Source organism: Hypomesus transpacificus, chromosome 3 (genome assembly GCF_021917145.1).
Source record: "Hypomesus transpacificus isolate Combined female chromosome 3, fHypTra1, whole genome shotgun sequence".
Classification (NCBI taxonomy): Eukaryota; Metazoa; Chordata; class Actinopteri; order Osmeriformes; family Osmeridae; genus Hypomesus; species Hypomesus transpacificus.
Genome location: NC_061062.1, coordinates 5,543,259 through 5,569,274, shown reverse-complemented (window position 1 = coordinate 5,569,274; position 26,016 = coordinate 5,543,259). Strand labels below are relative to the sequence as shown.

Genomic DNA, 26,016 nt, shown 5'->3' with positions numbered 1-26,016 from the left:
TAATATATGGATTTCCATGAAGACTGAATATGTCTTCTATAATAAATCTTTGAATTTTAATATGTATTCGAATTTACGAAGATTTTTAGTCTAAATGCATTAAATAAATACATTTTTGTTGTCTCCTCATTAATGGGGGCGTTTATTTGGGAGTTCCACCTGAACCGGAAACAGTAAATATTACACCTAGTCGAAGTCTCCACCTGCTGGTCAGATTTGAATTCCTTCTTACTGTCCAAGGAACAGACAAGCCCACTTTAAGTTCCGAAGACAATTTCCGCATTTTGCACAATAATATAGTAACTGTAGCAGTGTAGGTATAATACTGCAACTGGTCCTGCAAGTTTGTCTCAGACCCGTACAACACTATTGCCGAATCATCTATCCTCAGAAGACAAGCGTAAGTGTTTCGTTTGTGTTTATTGGTGCTAGCAGCTTTAACTACTATTTTTAACAGACGATGTCTATGCAGTAGCACTGTATATTATAGGCGAACTATAGCAAACTGTCTAGACTAAATAAACAGCGTTGATTAACAGACAGTTGATATACAGTCGTTAAACCAAGACCCCATTGGCAATAAGATGCAATATACGTCCACGTATGTGTAGTTTAGTAAAGTTATGATATTAGGATTGAAGTAAATGCCATTTTTTGAGATTTGACCACAAACTATATTTAACTTGTCTAAAGGCTAGTACGAAATCCCAGACTGCACTGACCTATGCCTTGTTAGGTAGCAGTTCCCATAAAGAAGTGTCCAGTTTCACCCAGCTGTATGTCAAGTGAAAATGGAGGTGCCTATGGATCCCACAAGTGCATGACGAGAGCCCTATGCTTTAAGATTTTATTGTGTTTTGGAGGAAGTGACATTAACCTACATTACCATCATCAGTCCCCTTGAACCCTACACACACACACCTTTATGTTCTCTTACCTACTAACACTCACACCCTGACTCTCCTCCCTGTGAGTGTCTACTCTTGTCTTTCTTTCACACTACTACCATATGTTTATATTTCTAATGTAAATGAGTGTTCTATATATTTATATGTACTATATTTTGTCTTGCTATGCTGTGTTTATTTAAGGTTATGCAGATATCCCCCCCACACACACACGCGTAAACTGTTTTTTGTGAAGCCACAGCTTTCATATGTGCCTGCACATTGTGCTATGACAATGAATTGAATTGAATTACTTTAACATTTTAGGAGTATATTCTGCCATGTTGTCTTCACCTCCGTCAAACTTTTCCTGGGTGGAACCTCAGAAGTTGGCGGGAATGGCTTTCCCCAGAATGCCGTCAGACTATCGCTATCTATTCGACAATGGCATAAAACATCTGGTCTGTTTATGTGAACGAAAACCACCTCACTACGACACCTGTCCAGGGGTGACACTGCACCACATAAATATAACAGACTTCTGTCCGCCTACTCCAGACCAAATTCAGAGGTTTCTTTCAATCGTGGAGGAGTCCAACACTAAAGGCGAGGTAAGGCCCAACCAAAAGCCTGCTAGCGTCTTTATGGCTCGTCAATGTTTACCTGAGTTACGAAACAGTCTTAACTCTGTCCACATCTGTGATTTACTGTAGGAGGGACAGGTATCTGGGGATCCACAGATCAAGTTGAGACTGAACAAGTTATTTTCTCTTCTGCAGGGCGTAGCTGTGCACTGCATGCATGGGCATGGGAGGACCGGGACCATGCTAGCCTGCTATCTGGTGAAGACCAGGAAAATGACTGGGATCGATGCCATCAATGAGATCCGCAGGCTGCGTCAAGGGTCCATAGAAACGCACGAGCAGGAGAAGGCTATAGTACAGTTTTATCAACGCATCAAATAGCTAAATAGACCCATCATAAACTAGAATCTGTTGTTACAAAATCAAGTGGCTAATGGGGCCTTACAGGATACTTGTCTCTGATTGAAACGCTACAATGTGACATAATTCATGCTGTATCTTTCGGTTTTATAAAAACTGCACAAACATGTCGATTTGAGTATGACATAGGAAGTGAGAATACTCACTAAAGCTAAACTAACACGGCAACAACTTTACAGCTAGATACAAACTCCTGCTATGCTAAACACTATTGTTCTACAGAACATAGATCTGGCTAGTTTGTGTCTTTGTAGACATATTTCTTTTTCTTCCTGGGCTGCATATGTTGATTAATATGCTGTCTGGGGGAGGTCTCAGGAAGCTTCCAGAGCTTTGACGTTGGCTGTGGCTCTGGAGCCCAACATGAAGAGACCCTGACGCTCCTTAAAACTGAGCTTTTCTGGGGCCTTTTCTCTCCTCAAGGTCTCTCTCTGGTCTCTGTGATTTAATGACAGAAGGATAAATGTTAATCGCTGGTCTGGATGATGGATGTTATTATATATATCGGATGTAATTTATGTTGTTGGGAATACTTGATACAATGTAGAGTAAAGCCACATGTTGATTGTTTTGTTAAGATAACTTTTCCTTGGGAATACTTGATACTGAGTCGTGTGTAAATGTGTGAAGACTTACTCCTCTGGTTTCATGGTATGCAAGTCAAGTTTGTCAGATCCATTATAACCTTTATCCATCCCTAAAAATGTCAAACAAAACATTGTAAACGATACTGTCGAATTAACACAAATGCTACAAGCCATGTTTTCACAGTAGGAAACAACAAATATGTAAGTTAAAATGAAACAAAAGTTCTTCATACCTGATGAAGTGATTTTCTTGTCCTCTCTTGAAGGGTTGGTGTTTTCATCAATGTGCTGCTGGAGTTTGCAGGGATCCTTCCCTTGTAGCTGAAAATTCAAACACGCCGTCAATTGCATATTATAGTTACCTCCCACATAATCCAGTATTTATGAATGAACGTTTATTCAGCTTTATATGCTCTACTACGCCTAAATCTTTTCCATTCCTACCCAGAGTATCCTACTGCCTGTATATTCTTTTGACCTTAGAGCGAGTGACGTTGGTGAGTTAAGTCACCTGTGTCTTGTCCTCGACCTCCAGTTGCTGCATGATCATCCTCACGTCCCTGTCCTCCTCCTCCTCCTCCTCGTCGTGTCCGTTCTGCTGGAACTCCTGCAGCCTCTTCTGGAACTGCCACTCCAGGTCCACCCTGCGGAGCCTGTCCTTCTCCTCGGGGGTGTGCTGGGCCTTGGCCTGCAGCTCCCGTAGCTCGCGCTCCAGCAGGGCCACCACCTGGAGCCGTTGCTGCTTCTCCAGTGCCTCCCGGGCCGCCCTCTTCCAGGGGTCTGGGGACAAGCCGCTGCAGCCGGACAGCTCCCGGTGGAGATCTGAGAACAGGTTTTGTTGGTTGGGGGAGATAACACCTGGCTGCTGCTGAGGAGACGGCTTCAGAGGGGAGGTCTGTTTTGGCGGAAAGAGGACTGTCGGAGCTCTGTTCTGCTGTTCTTGATAGATGCTCGGCTGTTGTTGCAGCGGCTGGGATTTCACAGACGCTTGTGGAAGCTTCTGGTTTGGGGAAGAAGGACCTGCATGATTCTGGAAGCTCATCCCCTGATTGATAAGCTGTGTTTTTTCATCACCATTTGAGCTTTGGCTCAACGTCATCGTCAGCAAAGTTGGGTTTTGCCTGAAGGTGGTGAGGGGAGGGTGGGTGTCAATTGGCCTTGTTGCAGGGATGTCTATGCGTATTGGCTGTATTGAGGTTACTGGGTTCTGTATGGCTGGCGTTCTCCAGTAACCTGACCCACTTTGACGGTTGCTCTGATGGTGCCTGGCAGCCGGAGGGAGCTTGAGGCGGAGGTCATGGGTTGAGATGCAGGAGCGGACAGGGACAGAGGCCTGGTGACTCATCCTCCCTCTGGTCTGCCCCTGTGGCTTTTCCACTAGGGGCGCCACAGTCTCAACACACAGGTTGTCCTGAGAGTGTGCATGTCTCTTTGGGGGGAAATAACCAAATGTAAACTTGAGTGCATTCCCAATACGCAGACACCATTAATTATAAGAATATATTGTTTTGTTTGATGAACATTTTGATGGTGAAGATTCGATTAAAGAGTAGTCTCAAACCATGTAAGCCCTCCTGTCAGGGATGTATTCTTCAAGAGGACTGAAAGTAACTCTGGGGCTCTGAAGTTGTCTTTCATGTTTAGCTGGGGCTTTCCTGTCCTGAGATCTTGGTGCTGGCAGCGTCTGGTACTCCCTTAGACTCTCCTGAGGAACACACACAACATTCTTTCGGTGTCTGAGTCACTCTCCCCTAAGTCATTGTGTCTGTGTGTGTACTGAGCCACACCAATGCCTACATCAGTCACTTACATCAAAGCAAATATCGTGGGTGGAGACAGCCAAGATTTGTCCTTGTATCTCAACAGGATCAGCAGGTTCTCTCTCGTGTGAGACCACAGCTGTTGAGGAAGAGAAACGATTGAGCATCACCCTGAAGCCACTCCATCCAGTTTACGATGAGAGGTGGATTAACCCTCACCAATCATGTTGGGGTTGGAGCGATAAAGCTGTCTGTTCTTGAGTAGCAGCTGCTCCTGCCTTCTCCTGCCGGCTCCGTGCTGGGCCCCCCAAAGTCCCGAGGTACTCAGATCGACACCAATGTTCAGAACGGGGGACTTCTCATTTGGCGTTGAGATGCTCTGATGACTTCCATCTAGGAAACAGAAAGGTTTGATTCGAAGTTCAGGGCTAGACGACACATCCTATATTATGCGTATTGTTTATAACTTTATTGATTTTGACTATTGTAATAGCTCATAATACCCATTGTTTTCTTTGAGGGTGGTTGATAGAGCAAAGCATCCAGGCCATGGAAACATGCTCCCAGTTTTGCGACCTGGAGGGTCACAACTGGTCCGGTCTTCATCATGATACCTGCTGCCCTGTGACGTCACAGAAACCCTCACATCACATCAGTTGAACAAAAATGATTTTCAAACATAAGGTTTAAAATACCTCAAACCTTGAAACCAAAACATTCAGATGGATATTTTATAAAAGCTTAAGTGACTATGAGTAAATGCCAGCTGTATTAGGCTACCTTTCTTGAGAAATTCCCACCAGGGTTTGTCCATCCACACTTAACAGCTGATCTCCAGCAGCCAACCTCCCGTCCTACGTGTGTACACAAGAATGACATCACTAAAACAGGACAAACCATCTGAAGTGGTGTTTGAACAAACTCTCCTGTCATGTCAAGTTTGAATACAATGATTCTGTTTCTGCACCCATGTGTAGTTGCTTGGGGGCTAATGCTATGTATCTAAAGTGGAATTGTAGTTCACCATTTCAGCTGATCCTCCCTTGACAATAGATTTGACATAAATTCCAAGGTTGCCATGCCCTGCTCCCTGTGGCGACACAAAATTGAAGACATAAATTAACTAGTTAGGGGAGGTTTAACAGTTTCAAAATGGAACATTATGGATTTTTTGTTCCGGCCCCAATAACAGCCTGTCACTGTTACCTTGGCAGCCACAATGCTGACCCCCATTCCACAGTTCAAGGGTTTCTTCAGCGTGATGATCACAACCTCTGGATCTCTACCCACTGGCTGGTGAAACACGTGGAGGTTAGCGTTGTTGGCTTTCAAGAGGCATTAAGTGAGAAATAATTCACCTTCTCAGCTTTCAAAGGGCATACGCTTCACATTATCTTGAAGCCATATTATGTTGATTTATTGCATTGTGGAAGAGATCTCACCAGGTTTACACTCCCTGAGGACGGGGTGCTGGCTCCAGCAAAGAACACAGTCCACAGGCCGTTGGAGTGGGGGAGAGAAATCAGGGTGCAGAGGCCTGGGGGAGAGCAGAACATATGGAATACTTTCTCTTTCCCACTCTTTTCCTCTCTCTCTCCCCTCCCTTTCTCTCTTTTTCTCTTTCTCTCTTTCTCTCTTTCTCTCTCTCTCTCTTTCTCTCTTTCTCTCTTTCTCTCCTTGAATGATAGAAATAAAATGAGGTAAAAGACCAAAGTACCAAAGTACCTTTGCGGCAAATGGGTTCCAGGAACTCCCTGAAGCCATGCGGGATGCCCTGTACGGTGTCGCAGGAGTACCCCCCGTCAGGGAGCAGAAAGGGCAGCTGCAGGTCCAAGCTCTCCTCCAGCTCCAGGTCCCGCCCCTCGGAGTGCAGAAGCTCATCTGCAGACACCTTTGCTTGGGCCACCACACTGTCAATCAAGCCCTAGAGGAGACAAGGTCATCATAGGAGCAGCTGTGGGCATTTTACAGTGAGTAAAAAGTGAAGACAGATGGGTACACGTATCATATTCAGGCAGCCTGTTGTGTCAGGCACTGACTCTTAGCCAGCAATTATGTTTTATGTAGTGAGCTGGGGTTTGCCCAAAAATTCAAAAGAACTTCAAACTACCACCATAATCCTAAATCTACCAATGCACAAACAAGGTTGATTCCTGTCACGTTCTTAATAAATACCATTTACTGTAGAAGATTCCAGAACGCACAACTACTAAACTGCCCAAATTCATTTGAGTGTGATGTGTACTTACAGGGGGGATAAGTGGCTCCTTGGTAGCGTAAAGGTAGCTGTTCATCAGCTTTTTAAGCTGCAGGGAATTCAGTTTAAAGGTGGCCTTCTGGATGTCTTTCGCATCTTGCATGGAATACTTGTTCATGGTCAGAAGCATTGTTGCCTGGAAAACATTATACATCACAGTGTATTTATTTGCATTTACTTCACCTAACTGATGCGTCTGCATGGTCAAAGTTCAGTTGGTATAGATGTCTACAAGGGTTTGTGACAAGTACATTTCCTCTTGGGGGATCAATAAAGTTCTTATCTTATCTCAACAAGCCCCAAGGTGGAAGAGGACTCCAGTAAACCTAAGGCAAGACACACACCTGAAGGATGCGTCCCAGGTGGCAGTCCGCAGCCAGCTCCAGCCCCTGTCGTTCAGCCCAGTCCTCGATGGCGGTCAGCCTCTGGCGGAGGGCCGCCCCCCAGTAGTGGGACCGCAGGCCCAGGGTGCTGGCCTCCACACTCAGCAGCCTGTTGAAGAGCCAGGCGCTGATGAAGTGGAACAGCTGCGAGAAGAGCTGAATGGTGAGGGCGGGGTTGACCCGGCTGCGACGCAGCAGAGACATGGTGGCCGTCAAAGTGTTCACCACTCCTTCTGGAAAGATGGAGGTGGAGGTTAGGAGACTGAGAGACAGGTTAGGAGATATGGAGAAAGGTTAGGAAATTGGGAGACCGGTTAAGAGATGAGGAGACAGTTTAGGAGATAGGGAGACAGGTTGGTCAGCATGGAGAGACTGTTTGGACGTCTTCTACAGACACAACCCAACCCTACCTATTCCAGGGAGTTGATCCTCTCTCTCAGGGTCAATCAGGAACCCTGTCATGTGTTTTTTCAAGTCCATCTGTAGACAGTAAACCAGACTCCTACACAGAGAACATAGACTCAATAAAGTATGATGAGGTCAGTGCAAATTAATGGCAAATTATCTTATAATTAGATGTCCCACTTTGATCTGATTGTAGGGTTAGAGTGGCATACAGTAAAGTTAGGAAAGAAAGAAAGAAAGACAGCCAGACACAGAAAGAAAGAAAGAAAGACAGCCAGACACAGAAAGAAAGACAGACACAGAAACAACGAAAGAAAGAAAGATAGAAAGATAGATAGAAAGAAAGCTAGCTAGCTAGCTAGCTCAGTGTCTTACTTGAAAGCTTTGTGCACCAGATGGGCCAGGGCATCTTGGGCTTGCTGTGTCACCAGGCTCAGGTCCTTGTCCAGCTTGATAAAGTTCAGGAACTCTGAGATGTTGGCCATCCAGAATACCAGAGCTCCAGCCATAACTTGCTGCTTCTGGTGAGCACAGCAACAACATCACACTCACAACGCTAAATCTATATTCAGTAGACAGACAGACCGACCTAACGATCAGTAGATCGACAGATCGATAGATCTCTAGATATTTTTTAGATAGATGGTGTAATAGAATAGAATTAAAGGCAGGGTAGGCAATGTTGTTGAGAAGCACTTTTTGTCATATTTGCCAAAAGTAACTTCATGTCTTGATTGCGACCAATATATCTAAAGGTTTGACGGCAATATAAAATCATTCCGACATCTGTGGGCGTCGCAATACTGTAATAACATGACCAATCTTTAAGGGCTGTCTCTTACTCCTTACTATAGTTTTGTGGGAGTGGCTTTGAAGGGAGGACGTGGGATATTTTGATTTGAATTGTGCCAAAAAGAAGCTAAAATAGCTAGCTTCGCACAACTTGCCTACCATGCCTTTAATGTGTATTAAATGTAGTTCATTGACAAGAAACATACTGGAACAACAACTTATGTTGTTTGCAGGAAGGGGAGATAATTAAGCAGAGTTTGTAGAAGGTTGAGAGGTTGTAAAGTGTTAGGAATTGTTGGGAGATTGTTTATGGTAGGTCAGACGGCTATCTGTATTAACTATTTCTAAGGGTGATGATCCCACAAAGGTCAGTTTCATTTCCATTTCGGACGGTCAACTTCTGGAGTTTTATGACTTCCTGACTTGAAGGGAATTGCAGCATGAGAGTTCTTAATCAACTGGGGGGAAGGAGCTGTGGGACATCAGGTTCTGAGGCTGTTGTTTTAACTAAGATTGTGTTGTTTAAGGATTGAGCTAATGATAGGAAGCGACTGAAAACAGATGCATGTCTGTTTTCTAGTCCAGGACATCATTGTGTAGGATAATGTGACTGACATTTATATTGATTAACTGTTGTTTAGAATGACCAGATGCTGTTAGTCTATATAAGGAGTGGTATGCGGCCTTTCCTATATGTTTAATGTATGCACCTCCCTGCCAAAGTAAGTTCCATGTTTGTGCAAACATTCATGGCGAATAAAATCCTTCTGATTCTGATTCTGATGTGTTAGGATCCTTATCACTCTGTGCTGAATGACATTTGTGTTACGTGTCCTCCAGTAGATTGGTCACAGAGTGCTCTGTTATGTACTTTCATATTGAACAAAGAATTTGTATTAATCCGGCAATCCTGACTATTTAAGTATACAATGTCTTCAGAATTCGGAAATAGACAGATAGATTGATAGATATTTGAAGTTGTACACATGTTTTGGTGTTTCCAATGACACAGATACTGTACAGTCATGCAACAGTATTGACATATTCCTTCATTCTGTGTTTGTTATGTTCTTAGTCTAAGAAAGCAATCCTTGGAGTAGCGGTTGCAGGATCCTGCTCACCTGAATCACACTTTCTGTCAGGTTCACCATCTTGTTGACGAGCGAGCTGACTTTGTGTGCCTGCTCTGGGGGGAAGGGCGAGTCTGACCTGCCGTGACGCTTGAGTTCATAGCGTCCTGCCATGTAGAGGATGTAGGCTGGGGATAGCTTGAAGTGAATGGTGGAGCTGTTGGTATAGTTGATGACTGCTGACAGGAAGGAATCTTCAGCTGTGACACAGAGACACCAGATGGGGGCAGAAGAGTGGAGGAAGTGGGCTGTGAGGTTGCAAAGAGACAGTTTGTCATGACAATGGACATAGATATAGCTAATAATTTTACTCACAGTTGTCTCTGAATTTGACCCCCAAAGGGAGTTGTAGTTTTTCAGTGTTTTCAATCTGGTCTCCATTTTTTGTTGACTTGTTAGGCCTCAGGCTTTGTAAATAAGTTTCCCCTTAAAAATGTATAATATTTTTAGGGTTATGAAAGCTAACCACAGTAATGTTTGTGATATGCAATGGATTCAAGAACAGATTAACCCACCTGCACTATGCTCCCTGTGACCTAACTTCCTGTCTTCAGAGTGCCTAAGGGTGGGTTCATGGTTAATGACAGTTATCTTTTTGCTGAACACCTGTGATAACAGCCTAGAAGTAGATATGCCTTCTTTACAGTCTCCCTGAGGGCCGCACTGACCTTATGGTCTACAGAGAGAAAACTTGTTTGTGTGTGACAGGAAATAGAAGATTGCCATACTCTTTTCCTGAAGACAGGCCCTCAGTCTTGGTGTTGAGGTCTGCATCTGTGCTCCTCTCCTTCTTCTTCTTCTCCTTCCGTGACAGTGTCCTCTTGAAGTTCTGTATCATTCCCCCCTTGTCCTTCCTCTCATGGCAGTTAGCCTATATATGTTTATTTTTTTACACAATCGCACAGATCAACTTTTATTCCTTCACTCTCTGACCACTTTATTCACTGAAGAATTTCTATGAGCTAAAGTGACAAGGAGAACACGTCCACAGGACCTATCAAAGATACGTCGGACATCGGGGTTTGAAAGACCTGTTACCTCTAGGAGAATGTCCTGATCGTTCCTCAGGACAAAGCGTCCTTCTCTGTTGTCAGTGTTCCAGTGTAACTGCACAACTAAAGGCTTCTCCTTCAGGTCAAGTTTACGCTCTTGCTCCATGAAAGAAAGGAAAGAAAATGAGTGTTTTGAGCATACTACGTACTAATCTTATTAACTTTAGCACACTTCGAATGGACATGTAAGGTGAAAAATAAACTATAATTGTACTGTAACATATTCATTTTGAGGATGCTTTTGTATTTCAGAGACATGTTTACAGATCTTTCCAGTCTGCAGTTCATGTTCTTTCTCCAGGGCTGGGAGACTCACCCTTCCCAGAGTGAACCTCATACAGACAGTACGGTGTGGACAGCATCTTCATGTCTGGTCGGAACTTCTCCAGAAGGGTCTCTATGACCTCACGGGTGGTGGAGCTGCTGCAGACTCGCAGACACTTGGTGGCAAAGTTCCCCGTGGTGCGGTCCTCCAAGGAGAAGCGCATTACGCCTTGGAACTCCAAACTCTGGGGAGAAGTTGTAAAATAGAAAGGATACTTTGGTAATTCATTGAGATTAGGATTTCAAAACTGCTGATAATGTCATAATGAGCCTTTTCTAATTAATTATTCTTGGACGACTTTGTGATGGTAAACAATGTTTGCGCAACAAATGGAATAAGGCAGACCCAGTTTCCCTGAATCAATTTCTACACAAACTACTCCTGCTATGTAATAACTGTAATACTATTGGTATGTTGATATCAAGACCTTAAAGCAGGGGTGTCCAATCCTGGTCCTCGAGCGCCACTGTCCTGCATGTTTTAGATGTTTCCCTGCTCCAGCACACCTGTTTCAAATGAATGGGTGGTTATCAAGCTCTGTGGAAGCCGGGTAATTACCATTCATTTGAATCAGGTGTGCTGGAGCAGGCAAACATCTAAAACATGCAGGACAGTGGCCCTCGTGGACCAGGATTGGACACCCCTGCCTTAAAGGGACAGTTCTCTAAAATATCTAAAAAGCACATTTGGTTCCTCAAAATAATACAGCAGCACAAGCCGAGTGCCATCGAGCTCCATTCAGTTATAGAGAGAAGGCAGACATCTCTATGGTTCATAGCTCCCAAACTACAAAAGTCAAACCTAAACAATCCAGATGGATAAATAGCACGAGGAAAATGTGTATTTTACATTTTTGGTTGAACTGTCCCTTTTATGTAGTTTTTAACACATACTTACATTCCAATACAAGCTTGTTTAAACATAACAGAATAATGTGTTTTTCTGGAAAAATGTAATTCTCATTTCCTTACAGATTAGACACACATGCCCAGACATCTCTGTTCCTGGTTTCATGAATGAGACTGGTCAAAGTATCAAAAATATGCAGCATAAAACATTTATTAAAACAAAATAAGAAAACAATAGTGAATCATACAGAGACGTCAATGAGAGGAAATTCCAAGAAGTGTACGTACTTTACTTGGCTGACTTATTTCAAACAAGTCAAGCCTGTTGCTGTTCCAGTGCAGGATAACATTTGCCAATTTCTGCCAGTCCTCCTCTTCAGGCATGGTGCACAGCTATCCTGAGGGGTTTTCAAAAGTTTTCTGCCTTGACTGATGTCTTCCACACACACAAGAACAGTCGCTGCGTTCAGCTCCAAAGCATTATTTAAATTAAGGACATTGACATCTGAATGTTTAAACTGAGCCTTAAACTTTTGGAAAAAAATTGAACCTCGTTAGTTGTTTTCTTCGACTTAGTGTTGAATTCCTCTGCATATATCATCTACCCAGCTGCCTCCACCCCCTCTTTAACCACGGGTCACTGTGTCCCTGTTATGTGCGTCAGGCTGACAGTCTTTGTCAAATACCAATTACAGCAGACCCACCAAAGGAAAGGACAAACACAATAACACACTTCTCACATCTTTATTGAACTTTGTTTGAAATGTGTTCTTTGTTTAAATATGTAATGCAAAGACAGGTTGGAGCATTTTGGACAGAACAGGACAGAATAAAGTAATAGTGATTATTTTGGTACATTTTGCCAACCTATACTTCTGCATGCTTTGGGTTGAAGACCTTACTGCGGTCTAGCCCACTGCTCTGTGCAGTCCTTCCTCCTGCTGCAGAATCAGGGCGAGTCATGCTTGAGAGAACACTGCTTCTCATTCATATCAGGGATTTTCACTAGAATGCATGTTACATGTCTTCCTATTCAATCAAGGCCATTTATTCAGGCCATCTTTTGTCAATGGCAGGGATGCTTGTGTGGGTTATTCACAATGGAACAAAGACCTCAACATACACCAACCACCAATTATGTTATGATTATTTTCTTCAAGCGAAAACAAAGGGTATTGTCCTCTGGATGGATGTAGAAAATGGCTATTGGGATGTTAAAATGCAAATGTATCCAATTATTGTTTTATTTCTCCTAACGTCCTGGTTCAATATCTGCATCATTACTGGGGCAGAAGTAGGGCCATGGCTGGAATACATGTTACTTTGATGGAAAACAGGCTCTCTGTTCTACCCTCCTATTGGACAAGCTGACAAAGGCCCCTAGCCAGTGTTTGCAGAATAGGTCATATAAACATAAACAGATAAACATAGCTCAGCAACTACTCCATGTACATATTAAAACAGGGGGAAAGACATCTTGACAGGAGTGTCTGAACTATTTTTTACTTTCCAAATATTGCCAAAAAATTGTACACAAGTAAAACACAGAAAATGGTGTACTTAATGATTTCAACAATCAAGTTTCATAAAGTCAGGCGAGGTATTGTTCGTTCAGTTTCTATACTTACACTTACATTTACATTTAGCAGACGCTCTTATCCAGAGCAACTTACAGTAAGTACAGGGACATTGCCCCCGAGGCAAGTAGGGTGAAGTGCCTTGCCCAAGGACACAACGTCATTTGGCTTGGCGGGGAATCAATCCAGCAACCTTCTGATTACTAGTCCGACTCCCTCACCGCTCAGCCATCTGACTCCCTTGTTCTGTACTGCTGTCCCTTGTTACTTGTTCTGAGACGTGCAAAACCAAGATACCTCCTGTACCTGTACTCTCCAGACCCACTGAATAACACATAGCAGCAGCCTGGGACTATTCTAGCATGAACTCAATTCACCCAACCGCTGTCATCTACTGGTCTATTATCCCCTCCAACCCTTCTAGATCAACCCAATAATAGTTTGAAACCTTGGTTGGACCATTGGCTGTCAGGTGGACAGGGACTTTGTCTGCTTGGATGAATATAGGAAGGATGAGACACATCAACTGCTTGACCATGAGCCTTTGAGTGTTTCTCGGTCGTAAATTGCTCATGGACACGAGCATAGGGCCAGCTATGGCCAAGATTATTTCAATAGCTGAAATACATTTTACATTAACACTTTATATTTTTATAATGATTTGTATGATGACTTAGTTTTACAATCTTTTGCATTTTTACTTTGTTATGAGAAGTGACAGTTAGCCACCGTTAGCTTTGAGCTAATTTAGGGTTCTCTTGCTGGAATAATAAATAATAATAAAGAGTTAAGGCTGGTCTCTTGAAATCTAAATTCAACCTTAATATAGTCAATGGCTCTGTCCATATATGAAGAAAGTGTTTTGTCTGTCTCTTCACAAACAGAGAGACTAAGTTCAGTTGAGTTCTGGATTTTAATAAGCATGATCAATCTGCAGATTGGGAGAGAAAACCAGACCTCTGACAATAAATGACAACACAACACCAGGCTTAGGTCTCAATCATGTCTCTCTCTGCTCTGAAGGCCAGAGGACCATCTTTTATAGGGCACAAGAATGTAAACATAGTGACAGTCAAGCAGTAATAACGTTACAACAGTATCAGAGAAAGAGATTCACAGCTCCCAACACATGACAACTCTAGAGAGATCATAGTTGGAGTTCTCCTTGAAGTCATGACAAGGGACGCTTACACAGCACTTTCTCCTGACTCCGAACATCTATTAACCCTGACACACAGACACAATCTACTCTTATTAATAGCAAGCTCACATGAGAACATACTAACTAGTATCCAATGACTAGTTTTATTGATTAGTGAATAATATAAGCACACAGGAAATCAATTTTTTTTCCACAGTATCCGCAGCAGCTCAGTCTTATAACATTGACGGAGTTTAAGAGTTGTCAGTGGATTCCGAGAAAGCATCTTCACAGCTAGCAAGTTGAAGTCAGAGGTCCAACAACTGACTCATTTCCGTTTGACTGCTTTTCTTTATGCTTGCCCCTAGTACACAAACAAATAAAAGAGATAAACATGTCGGAATGAATACAATGCATGGAATATTGTGTCTGACTGATCTCGTGTTTTTCTGTCTTGATTTGAGAGACCAGAGTGTGTCGTCCACAGATTTACTGCTGTCATGTACTGTACCATTTCAACATCTCCACCTCCTCCAAGGTCTCAGGCAGATCCACTCCTCTCATCTCTGGCAGCAGCATCACCAGTCCACTGTACAGCACAGACATGGCACCTGCAACCAAAATGGGAACACAGTTGGACTGCCCTGAGTTCTGTTTGGTATTTGTTTTGGTATTCCAGACCAGGTTTGGTTTGAACATTGGTGGGGACAAACATCTATTGCACCCTATCTGCTAACACTATCCCCAGCTCTGTTGCTAGTGATTGGTGGGAATGTTTCACTGGTCTCTTGATTGGGGAAGAAACATGCCCCTACTGTCTGTCCTTAAATCTACTATGTTCCAGAAAGATGTTTTCTGAAGCAATGCTGTGTGAATGAACATCCTAGGCAGAAAGCAAGAGCTTATTTACCGTAGAGAAACAAAGGCAACTCTTGCCATATGCTGGCCAGCCTGTAGAGTAGGAATGGGGCAGCGATCGCCCCAATGTCACTGGCTGAGGAACACACAGACACTCCCAGGTTCCTGTCAGACAGTTTTTCATGACAAAGGTTAACAATCTAAAATGTAGTATACAACCCCAATCCCCAAAATGAGACGTTGTGTAAAATACTTTGTATACACAAAACAGAATACAATGATTTACAAATCTCATAAATCCATTATCTTATTCACAATAGAACATATAAATGTTGACCATTTTAAAGATGTCTAAAGTAAATTCCATGATTTGCTTCTCAGCACATTAAATACGTGTGAAATGAGTTGCTGAAAGCATGTGCAAAGCGCAAAAACATTGTCGAACTGAAATGTGGAGTTGGACCGTTGAACAGTTTCTCATCGGTTTTCAGCTCAGGTTTTGTTTAGGCGGGGCAAAACCCAACCTATCTACGTCACAGCAACCTATCTATGTCAGATCACAGACGGCTGGATTCTGTTACTCAGCTGGTACGATGCAAAGACAAAGTAATTAACACATAAAACACTCAGAGACTGCAGGTAGGTCTGTTCTGATATCTGCAATTGATTTAGCTAGTTGTTACTGTTGTTGGTCAATTCAATAAATTTGAGGGGGCGGAGCTTCAGGTCCTTCAGGTGACACGCCCCCCCAGTATCAGGCAGAGAAGACTGCTGATTTTCTCACAATTTCAAAGCCGAATTTAACATACTTGTCTGTGTTTTTTTCATTCGAATTTGGATGTGTAGTTAACAACACATTCTTCTGTGATGTGATGAACTTAAATTTCATTTTCAGTTCTGCTTTACAGCATCTTTAAGGACAAAATAAGGTAATTTTGAATTTGATGGCAGCAACACGTCTCAAAAAAGTTGGAATGGGGGCGATAAAAGGTTGAAAAAGAAAGAAAGAAAAGTCTCTCAAAAGTAAAGATGAGCAGGGGTTCACCAATCTGCGAAAACCTGTAAGGTAATGTTCCTAACATAAAATTGCAAAGACTTAGAATATATCATCTACAGTACATAATATTATACAATTATTCTGAGAATCTGGAGAAATCTATGTGTATGAATATCATGAAAATCATTATCAAATATACACTGTACAGTCAATATAAACTATGACATTCATTCATTATCAAGTAGCATGACTTTCAATATTTACTGGCATGGGTACCATACAGGCATGCTAGTTGTCTGTGTCCTGTTAGTATGCCCTGTCTTACCTGAGGGGTGTAGGGTAGAGCTCTGTGTTGGCAAAGTTAACTGTCTCAAACCCAATAGCTACAGACAGCCTCCCAATTATGGCTATGCTTTTCTTCAACCACAGGAGGTCTTTTGATGAAGGAAAATATCAAGGACATGACATGAGTTACTGCAAAGCTCTAAATGAACAAAACACGACACCTGAACAAAAAAATAGACACATGCTCATTCTTAACCGTTCCTGAGCAGAGATCCACCTACCCATGGGCACGAAGGGGACTATGAGACAAGAGACACCTCCAATGAAGTTGGAGACCGCCATTAGGGGGCGCCGTCCCATCCGGTCTACCAACACGTAGAATATCAGACCAGTGGGTAGCTCCACTACGGCAGAAATGAAGAAGTCTAGGAAGATGTTGTCTCCTGTGATCCCAAGACGTAAGACCAGGCCTTGGAAAACAACAGTGCTTGTGAACCTAGAAGAGGGAGAAAGAGAGGGAGAGGCAGGGAGAGAGGGGTAGAGAGGAGAAGATGGAGAGGAGGGAAGGAGAGAGAGGGGTAAAGAAAGTGGGGAGGGGTGTGAAAGGGAGAGGAGAGAGTTGGGGAGAGGAAGAGAAGGAGCGGGAGAGGGAGAGGGAGAGGAAGAGGGGTGAGAGAAAGGGGAGAAGGGTGGGGAATAGGTTTTTAAAATGTTCGCTAATTAACAATTTCTCTCCCCTAATCCCCTAATGCTTCTCTACTCAACTTTACAGTACTTTACTCAACCTAAACGTATGACAGATTGGACATTGCCGTACATTTCTGTAACACGAAAACCTAAAAAGAACCAACACGTGAACTGGACAGGATCAATATGAAACACGGCCGTAGCCATGGAGTCAACATTGGGGGGGACACATTTTTTTTATTTATTATAATTTCGGACAGCGTGCGTGGTTGCATGTCTTAGCGTAGCACATTTATATTTTTATATCAACATATTGGGGGGGACATTTTGACCAGATTTGAATATTGGGGGGGGATGTGTCCCCCCCAATATGTATTATGATTACAGTCTTGATATGAAATATTAAACATAGGTGGGCGAGTTCTGACCAGGCATAGATGAGGATCAGGGTGTTTTTCCTCATCCTTTTTGTCCTGAATAAGTCCATAAAGGACGGACGACTGACCACCTGTTTCTCCTGCACAACATCCAACTGAAAGAGAGGTCACAGTGGCCGTTCGTTCAATGCACTTGTCACTTGTTTAGTAAAAAAACGTATTTTATCCTACCACGATGCCCGCTTCTCCAGAGGTTGTCCTACCTCTTTGAGATTAAGTGGGAGAGTTCTCTTGTTGCACTTGGCAATGCGCTCAGCAACAGCCATGGCCTCCTTGTTTCTTCTCTGGGATAACAACCAGCGAGGAGATTCCGGAATGAACCTTTAAATGAAAGCCCATCTATGTCTCAGATGTCCACAGTCTCAAAGTTTTGTGATATTCTTACAAATGTAATTTAGGAGTTATCAAAACAGTCTGGATGGAACTCCCTTGTTCCAGTGTGTGTCTGTGTGTGTTGTGTGTGTGTTTTGTTGACTACCAGTAGTATGAGATGAAAAGGAAGGAGGGTAGGGTCATGGCCAGCTGCAGCATTTTCCATGAAGGCATGATGTAGGCCAGGCAAGGTAAAATGACCATACCAGCGGAATAGAAGGTACGGAATACCACAGACACAAATTTCCGGTTGTTCGATCCAAAGAACTCTATCACTAGATCAAAAACAAAGACAGATTTTGATTAGCTTTAACCTGCAGCTTTACTTGTCTATCCATAGATTGTCGGTTATTTTTTATGGTAATTGGAAAACCGAAAAATCTACCAAGAACGTAGGTGGCTGTCCATGCTCCCTTTCCACAAAATCCTTGCAAACACCGGAAGAACAACAGTAGGGGGTAATTAGGCGAAAGCATGACACCTATTCCTGATAATCCAAGGCCAAACATTGACACAATAAAACATGGCTTCCTGCCAAACCTGAGGGATGAGAGTTAAGAAATGTGTTATTTTGAAAAGGTGCTGTAGAAGACTTAATGTTAGGCTGTAAAAGACAACTGACAGACATACATACTAACACATAGCAAGCCTGTGTATACCTGTCAGCCAAGTATCCCATGACAAAAGAGCCAATGAAGAAACCTGCTGCGAGGAATACTTGGGCCAGACCAACGAGCCATGAATCCTCACAAACTAAAGAAAACTTGAACCAAAATTGACAAACATTTCAGTTTTTGAGCAATTAACACATGTGCATTCACAATGCTGTCAAGGCAAAAACATAAATAATACTGTCTGTGTGTGCATGTTTTGGCCTATTTCTGGGTAACTTAATTTGTCTTTGAATTCAATTCAACTGCAAGGGACATGTAGGTCGTAGTCGTATACCTCGGAAACAATCGTATTGCGGGTCTTATTAAAAACCCACCCACTGTCGCATGAAACAGTCTGGTTGAAATGTGTCGTTAAGTGCCATTGGCTAAGGTCACTGCAGTTGGTCCAGTCCACCGCAAACCTCTGGCAGCGTCTGAGATCGCCTGACCCCTCGTTGCGCGGCACGGTCAGTTTCTTCAGCTGGCTCTCTGTCAATCCACATTCTTCTTGGATGTCATCTATTCCCGGAGACTGACACCAGTGATCTGGAGTGTATCCGAGGAACACGACGCCGACCAGCACGAAAGCAAAAAGTAACGCAGGAAGGGATCCGAGTACTGTGATCCGCTTTTGATAGGGTCCGAAGTCTCCGATGCAGCCGAGCAGTTCATCTACATTTAGCATTGCTACAACTCCTTTAACAGTGTCCCCACCAACTCATCGCGTTACATCGATGTCTGGTATAGTCTATATGCTACATCATCTGTCACAATAAAGAGGTGTGGCGAGTGGGTTGGTCAAAGTCCAAGCCTCAAATAAGAAGTCATTGGTCCAAGAGAGAGCTAACCTTGTTATAGGCTACACTGTTTATCTTGTAGTTTTCATGTCTCTGTACCATTTCAATCATTTGAAAGCAACTTACAAAAACAACGAGTCTATTTATGCAATCTATGACAACCTCAGTCGACAGCTTGGGATTCTTTATGGTAAGCATGTGAAGCAATGTTATTGCCCACCATCTGGACTCAATCACCAGACCTCAGACACTGGTCAAACAAACGAGGGGTCACTACGTCACTGTACACCTGTTCTCCATTCTCAGAACTGTTCTATCCTCATACTGTTTATGTATTACGCTTAAATAACTTAACTTATTTAAACCAAAGCACTTTGGAATCATTAACATTACTCACAAAATTAATCAATTATGTTTATTTTTCAGGGCTTAAGACCTCCCTTCCCCCAAAAAATCGAATCAAATCTGCAACCTGCATAGACCCATGTCCCTATGAATGGAAACAGGATACGATTATTTGAGAATACTTTTCAGTTTTCACCTTTTAGTATGCACATTTGTATGGGCCAAGTGCCCCACTTCTTCAGACAGAATGACAATACAGGTGATGATACAAGATTCTATGTGTTAGATTGTAAAATCATGAGAGCCTCTTACACATTGCCCATTGGCGTAACTCTATTTACGTAATAACTTAACGTATACTCAAAACTCAAGTCCAGTTTTCAGAAATTGTTTACATAAATATGTTACACATGGTGGACTGTGCGAACTGATGACAAATAATTGACTGAGGGCATTATGGGTAACCATGAATCTGAAATACAGTTCAACTCTGTTCCTGATTTATTTAGTCACAAATTTGTAACTCAGCTTACAATGACAGACCTTTGGAGCTTAAACGTCATCTATTTAACCTTTTTTTCTCAAGAGCCTGATACTGTGGAATTGAAATATCCTAGACGAAAATAGACACTGTATTTTACAAGGACAACTGCCATATAATACCATAAATTGGTCTACACTGTAGTTGCAGCTGAGAACATGAACTCATTTTAATCTATCTATTCCTGACAAGGGATGTCTGTCTTATCGCTGGCCATAAATATGTCTCAAATGTACGTCGGCCTGTAAGTCCCATACCAGTGGTAGAACTGCGCCCTCTTGTGTTTGTCTTGGAGAATCCTAGACAAACACACTTTTTATTCTGGCCACTTTTTATTATGTAGATTAATTGCATGAACAGATTTTTTTGCAATTTAATTCGAGTGACCAATGACTACCATGTGACTTGTTTAATACATAAATTAACAGTTTATCATAAACTACATAAAACATCTTTGAAATGTGTTAATTGTGTATTTTTACATATCCATCCTTGCAGCATGTGTGATCATAATACCACAAACTGTTCTCTCTCTAAACAGAAAGACAACGCAATGCACACATGTACAGTTATTCTTTATTCATACGAATTTATTTGAAATATAAGTCAGCAGGTTTTTCTGCTGCTTTAGTCAACATTCTCCATTTCCATATCTCTCAACTCCTGAGCTTCTCCTCCCAGCGTTTCTTCCTGGTTGGTGAGGTCATGTGACACGGTTGTCTCCTCGGTGTGATCACCATGGCATCCATGACATTCTTCTATGTGGTTTTCCTCAGGGCCCTGGCTGGCCTCAGTGTGTCCATGTGACTCCACACTCTCACTGGACTCAGTGTCTTCAGAGAGCTGCTCCAAGACATGGGATATGGTGAAGGAGGAGGCGATCTCTTGCAGGTGGCTCTGCTCTGCCTTCAGGCTTGCCAGCTCCCTCGTCAGCGGCGTCTCAACTGGGGTGGAGACGACAGGCGCCTCAGACGCAGCTTCTGAGGCAGCCTCGGAGGCGTTCGTTGTCGTGGCAACAGAAGGGCTCTGGTTAGCCTTCTCCTCGGTTGCTTCCGGAACCTCGGTGGTCATCGTCTCGCCGCCATTGGTGGCCCCTTGTTGCGCTTCCTGTAGCTTCTGATGCAGGCTCTTCCTCTCCTCCTGCAAGGCCCTGCACAGTTTCTCCAGCTTCTGGTTCTTCACAGTAAACAGCTCAAACTCCTTCTCCTTCAGGGCTTTCTGTATGGGGTTGAATCAAAGAGCAAACCAGTTATGATGACGTCCTGTTTGAATCCTTTTTTGTTATTTCAACGAGAAAATGAGGCAATATACAGACTGTTGTTTCTTACATCTGTAGCCATATCCACAAGAGCTTTGTTGCAGCCGTCAAAGCGGGATTTCCAGGAAAGAGACTCCTTCTCCAGCTTCTTCATCTTCTTAGACATCTAGGAGACAGGATTCCAACATGAACCGTGTACAGATAATGTGGTCTCCATGCTTGGAAATGACATGATAGTATGCCACATGTACCAGAGGTGTGATGCTAACCTTGTCCATGTCCTGTTTGAAGCTTGCGTACACACCATTGCTCTTGGATACGGTGCCTTGGAATTCATCAAACTTCTCAGAGTACATGGCGAGCTTGAGGGAGAAGATGCCATCCCAGAAGTCAGAAAGGACAGGAGATGACGCACTCAGAACATTCCACACTCACATAAAGCAGTCAATAGGTGGACGTATTTGGATGACATCAAATTTCCACTAAATAACACTTGAACTAATTGTGACTTTAAAAGTTTTACATTTAAATTCGATTTAAAGGTTTTCATGGTATTTTAAGCTTTTGGAACCATTTGGCACAAGTCACAATTATTTACATTACTTCTAGTTAATGTGTGATAACAGAATGACATATGACTTACTTGGGCTTTCATGCTGTTTTCATTCTCTCTCATATGCCTGACTTGTAGCTTCCACTCTGCAGCCTGCTTCAGTAACTGTGGAGAACGGCGGTCTGTGAATACGTGTTCCTGTTTGCTGCATGAATGTTATCTCACGTTTGAGTTCAGTCATTCCCCTGTCAGTGCAGTTGACCCTTACAAGCTCTTTCTCTATCTTGTGCTTCTCGTCTGCTTCTTTCAGGATCAGGTTTGCTTGTGAAAGTTGGGTTTCCAACAACTTCTGCTTCAAGTCTCTGTGTTTGAACACCTTCTCAAGGTTCTGCAAGGAAGAAGACAAAGATTTCAAAATGAGTTGTTTTTACTGAAAATATCTCACATCTATGTGCTTGATGTAAGCACAGCTATGAGCTACTTTGAACGGGACAAAGAACACCATTGTAGGATAGGCCTTAATATTCAGATGACGGTGATAATTGAACAAAGTAAAATGTGTTATATAACACAGGAGGACTATCACTAAAGCAGAACAAGAGGGGAGAGCAGACACTGGGTTAATTATAAACTCTCTCTCTACCCCTCCCCACCCTCCCGCTCTCCCACCATGCTCAAACGTGGGCCTGTACCGCCTCTCTCTGGTCGTACTGCGAGATGAGCCCTTTGAGTTTCTCCGCCAGGTCGCTGTTCTCCTGACACAGCCGGGTGTTTCGACTGCTGTGCTCCTCGATCTGGGCCTGGATGTCGCTGAGCGTGCTCTGGAAGTGAGTGGTGATGTCCTTCCTCTTCAGGTCATCCTCCCGGCACCTCTGGAGTGTCTCCTCCTGTGATTGGACCAGCCCCACGGTTAATAACCACATGCAAGCAGCATCCAAACTACATTCGTCTCACCCGTTCACTTTGTTTTGACAGTGTCTGCATCAGCACACCAACTGGGTTTGATTCGTTTTACACCTCGCCAAATCTGACACTCAAGCAGCATTCAAACTAAAGCACAGAATCCGAAAAGTCTCAATCCTCAACTTCTTTTCCACAGTATCTGCATCAGCACACCCACTGTACCAGGAAGCGTACAGTTGGACAGTTGTAGACTTACCTTCAGGGTCTTGTTGTGTCGCTGCAGTTCTCGACAGAGCCCCTCCAGCTTGCTGCGCGCCAGCACCGCCCGGCTGTGTTCACTCTGGAGCTGGTCCTTCTCCTTCATCACCTGGAGTAGCTTCTTCTGCAGCATCTTCAGCTGCTTCTGGTCGCTCCGGTGCTCCTCCAGCTGCCACACACACGCACACGCACACACACACACATACACATAGAAGCACATACATATACAAACACATAGAAGTACGCACACACACACACACACAAAGAAGCACACACACACACAGACACATGGAAGAACATGTACAAGCACGTACACGCACGTATACACACACACGCAGGCACATACACATATATCCATGTTACTGTAACAGTTTTCTCCCAAGCCGCGTACTAGAGCAAATGTGCCACAGGTCTAGACTCACACACCAGCTCAGCATGCTTCTTGATGATAGCCTCCAGTTTTGCCTCCGGGGTCCCAAGCTTGTTCAGACTTTGCATTAAAAGCATGGCCTCCTTCCCTGAATGGAAATATGAAAACTATAATAATGCGCAAAACTTCCATGCAACAATCAGTGCACTTAATCATGATGGTCTGTGTGTATTCAGAACAGAAAACCCACCCAGGCTCTTGAGCATCTTCTTTTCCAATCTCTGGTCTTTGGGTCCGCCTGAGTCTTTCCCGGAGGAGAGCTCATCTGTGTCCTCTGGCTCGCCGTTGTCCTCAGCCGCCTGGTACGTGCTGATGATGTCCTCCAGCTGCTGGCGGAAGTCCTCAGTCAGGTCCAACTGGGGCTCAGAAGGGCCCCCAGGTGCCGGCACCTCCACAGGGCTGCTCTCCTGAACGGTCTCCATTTTACTGTGACAGGGCTTTCACTGAGAGGAAAATCGTATTGGTTGTTAGTGACAATAGGTAAATGTTTTTGTGTTGTTTTTTTGTCAGAGATTTGAGGTGAAATCTGTGAATAATTTGAAACATATGAAAGTCAATGACAAAGTATCTGCCGGTTATCTAATGTCTTACCGTAGTGGTTATTTGTATCTAACAGGCTTCGGACTTTAACAATATTTAAATAAGATTTGCAATCTAATCTGTCAACATTCAGTATTGTGTGTTTCCTGGTGGGTTCTTGTATCCCGTGGCTTGAACCTGTTTATCTCTGTAAAACGAGCTTGCTCGCACAGCTTTCCCACTCCCCCTGTCCCCCTGCTCTAACAAGTTGAGCACATGGCACCTGTTCTGGGCCCACAAGCTATTTTAGGAACTTCTTAATATGGTCACGTTATTTATTTATTTCTAATCCCCCCTGTTGATGTTAATTGTAGACTTCATGTGTGGTGCAATATTTGTTTAATTACCCCCAAAACTGAACTTTACTTCAAAGTACTTTACTAAGTAAACATGGAAAACTAAATTTTAAAAGATAAATCCAGCAGAGACAACCAGTTACACATATACAAACACAGTTACATGTATACAAAAATACATATTATTACTTTCAAATATATTCACCAAATCCACTGAAAGTTAAAAATATATATTGTCTAGTTAAATTGGATGTCTTGCATAGCAACTGCAACAGAAATGTAAACATTTTCCAAGTAGCTGTCTTTCCAAGTAGTCGATTCCAAGAACAAACACAAGGTTGGAGTCCATGTTTCACTGGACACGTAAAACATGGAACACTTTCAGTTTGTTTCCAAACAAACAAAGGACAAACAGTCCATCGTCATCGTCATTGTCTCCAAATCAGTAAACATTTATCATCAACAATTACAATGCAAAGCTCATCTAAAGAACAGTAATCCCAAAACTCTGGTCAACAGTATGGACGTCGGGAAACCTTGTAGAAGTTTCAGTTATTGAAGAGTTACTGAAGAGTTATTGAAGAGTAATATACATTCTACACCATTAACTTGTATAAAATGTCCTAATCAGACATAGGAAGGAGTGAAGTTCCTCTTACCAGGACGGGACAGGAACGAGGAGGGGAAAGAAGTGGAGCGAGGGGCCCAGAGATTCAGCCACCACAGATACAACAGCTGTGATAAGACAACCCCAAAATAAGCATCAGAGACACAACTCTGAGAGAGAGAGAGAGAGAGAGAGAGAGAGAGAGAGAGAGAGAGAGAGAGAGAGAGAGAGAGAGAGAGAGAGAGAGAGAGAGAGAGAGAGAGAGAAAGAGAGAAAGAGAGAAAGGGAGGGAGGGGAGAGAGAGAGCATAGCCATGGCTCAAAATAACACTGCCCACATACAACGGACGAGCCTGCTCAGGAGAAATGACCTAGAAACCTTCCTTAAGTGAGAGGAGGATGTGAGGGACTTCCTGTTAAAGAGAACTGAGGACAGAACCGGGCTTCTGTGGGGATTCTTCAGCACCATGTTGGGGTAGTTCATTTGTGGTCTTTGAAGCTATTTGTCCTGTATCTTAGAAGGAATTTGATTTACTGAGAATAATAGTTGCTGTTAGCAGTTGCTGTGACTGAATATACACTAGTACCTACAGTAGGACTGGGAAAATTAGCATTAGTCTTTAACACTGGGAGAATGAAATCCTTGTTCCTAAAGTAGCACTGCCCTGCAGACCGAATATATTCAGAGCTCATAACTTTTGTGGAAACTGATAACATCAAACTATTTAAGTAATACAAGCAATGCCGTTTAAATAGCAGTTAACACAATCTCGTATTTACTATTTACTTTAGAGATTAGAAGACTAACATAGTTTGACTAGCCCCTAGACCTTACTGGGAGAATCAGACCCTAATCCCCACAGTGATACTGTACACATTGTATTTGCTGCAAGTTTATCTCACTGTCAGCAGTGTTAAATGCAGAAAAAGTAGCCTATTCTATATAATTACTGGAGCTGTTTTATTTCTATTGCAGTGATTGTTTCACACCAGAGGATGTCAGTGTGTTGTTT

General features: G+C 43.0%; 4 protein-coding genes across 6 annotated transcripts; 1 reads left to right on the top strand and 3 right to left on the bottom strand.

Moving 5' to 3' along the window:
- The first annotated feature begins 223 nt into the window (after window positions 1-223).
- On the top strand, window positions 224-2,669 carry dusp23b (dual specificity phosphatase 23b). Its single transcript, XM_047046989.1, has 3 exons — window positions 224-400; window positions 1,215-1,498; window positions 1,667-2,669. The coding sequence occupies exons 2-3, from the start codon at window positions 1,229-1,231 to the stop codon at window positions 1,850-1,852; spliced, it is 456 nt and encodes a 151-aa protein (XP_046902945.1). The 5' UTR covers window positions 224-400; window positions 1,215-1,228; the 3' UTR covers window positions 1,853-2,669.
- LOC124488949 (afadin) lies at window positions 2,309-11,814 on the bottom strand. Its single transcript, XM_047051515.1, has 20 exons — window positions 11,719-11,814; window positions 10,574-10,766; window positions 10,244-10,353; window positions 9,886-10,076; window positions 9,197-9,575; window positions 7,659-7,804; window positions 7,289-7,380; window positions 6,840-7,111; window positions 6,488-6,631; window positions 5,964-6,162; window positions 5,681-5,775; window positions 5,445-5,531; window positions 5,263-5,328; window positions 5,019-5,092; window positions 4,742-4,860; window positions 4,458-4,631; window positions 4,289-4,377; window positions 4,040-4,183; window positions 2,990-3,955; window positions 2,309-2,799 (listed from the first exon to the last, which is right to left on the bottom strand). Exons 1-20 carry the CDS (start codon window positions 11,812-11,814, stop codon window positions 2,524-2,526), a joined length of 3,912 nt encoding a protein of 1,303 aa, XP_046907471.1. The 3' UTR covers window positions 2,309-2,523.
- Window positions 11,815-13,908: 2,094 nt separating this feature from the next.
- oct2 (organic cation transporter 2) lies at window positions 13,909-19,212 on the bottom strand. Of its 2 annotated transcripts, XM_047046453.1 has the most exons (11): window positions 18,733-19,212; window positions 18,444-18,547; window positions 18,170-18,324; window positions 17,891-18,059; window positions 17,616-17,733; window positions 17,404-17,507; window positions 16,570-16,784; window positions 16,329-16,437; window positions 15,059-15,171; window positions 14,660-14,759; window positions 13,909-14,512 (listed from the first exon to the last, which is right to left on the bottom strand). In XM_047046453.1, the coding sequence occupies exons 1-11, from the start codon at window positions 19,120-19,122 to the stop codon at window positions 14,443-14,445; spliced, it is 1,647 nt and encodes a 548-aa protein (XP_046902409.1). In that variant the 5' UTR covers window positions 19,123-19,212; the 3' UTR covers window positions 13,909-14,442. The 2 variants fall into 2 exon arrangements, 1 of the variants encoding a protein (XP_046902409.1); XR_006958038.1 differs by lacking the exon at window positions 16,329-16,437.
- Window positions 19,213-20,682: 1,470 nt separating this feature from the next.
- txlnbb (taxilin beta b) lies at window positions 20,683-25,164 on the bottom strand. Of its 2 annotated transcripts, XM_047046439.1 has the most exons (11): window positions 25,057-25,164; window positions 23,713-23,965; window positions 23,519-23,610; window positions 23,091-23,261; window positions 22,624-22,818; window positions 22,200-22,319; window positions 22,022-22,096; window positions 21,648-21,740; window positions 21,449-21,544; window positions 20,883-21,338; window positions 20,683-20,827 (listed from the first exon to the last, which is right to left on the bottom strand). In XM_047046439.1, exons 2-11 carry the CDS (start codon window positions 23,942-23,944, stop codon window positions 20,777-20,779), a joined length of 1,581 nt encoding a protein of 526 aa, XP_046902395.1. In that variant the 5' UTR covers window positions 23,945-23,965; window positions 25,057-25,164; the 3' UTR covers window positions 20,683-20,776. The 2 variants fall into 2 exon arrangements, with proteins under 2 accessions (XP_046902395.1, XP_046902385.1); XM_047046429.1 differs by having other exon boundaries at window positions 20,683-21,338.
- Between the last annotated feature and the right edge of the window lie 852 nt (window positions 25,165-26,016).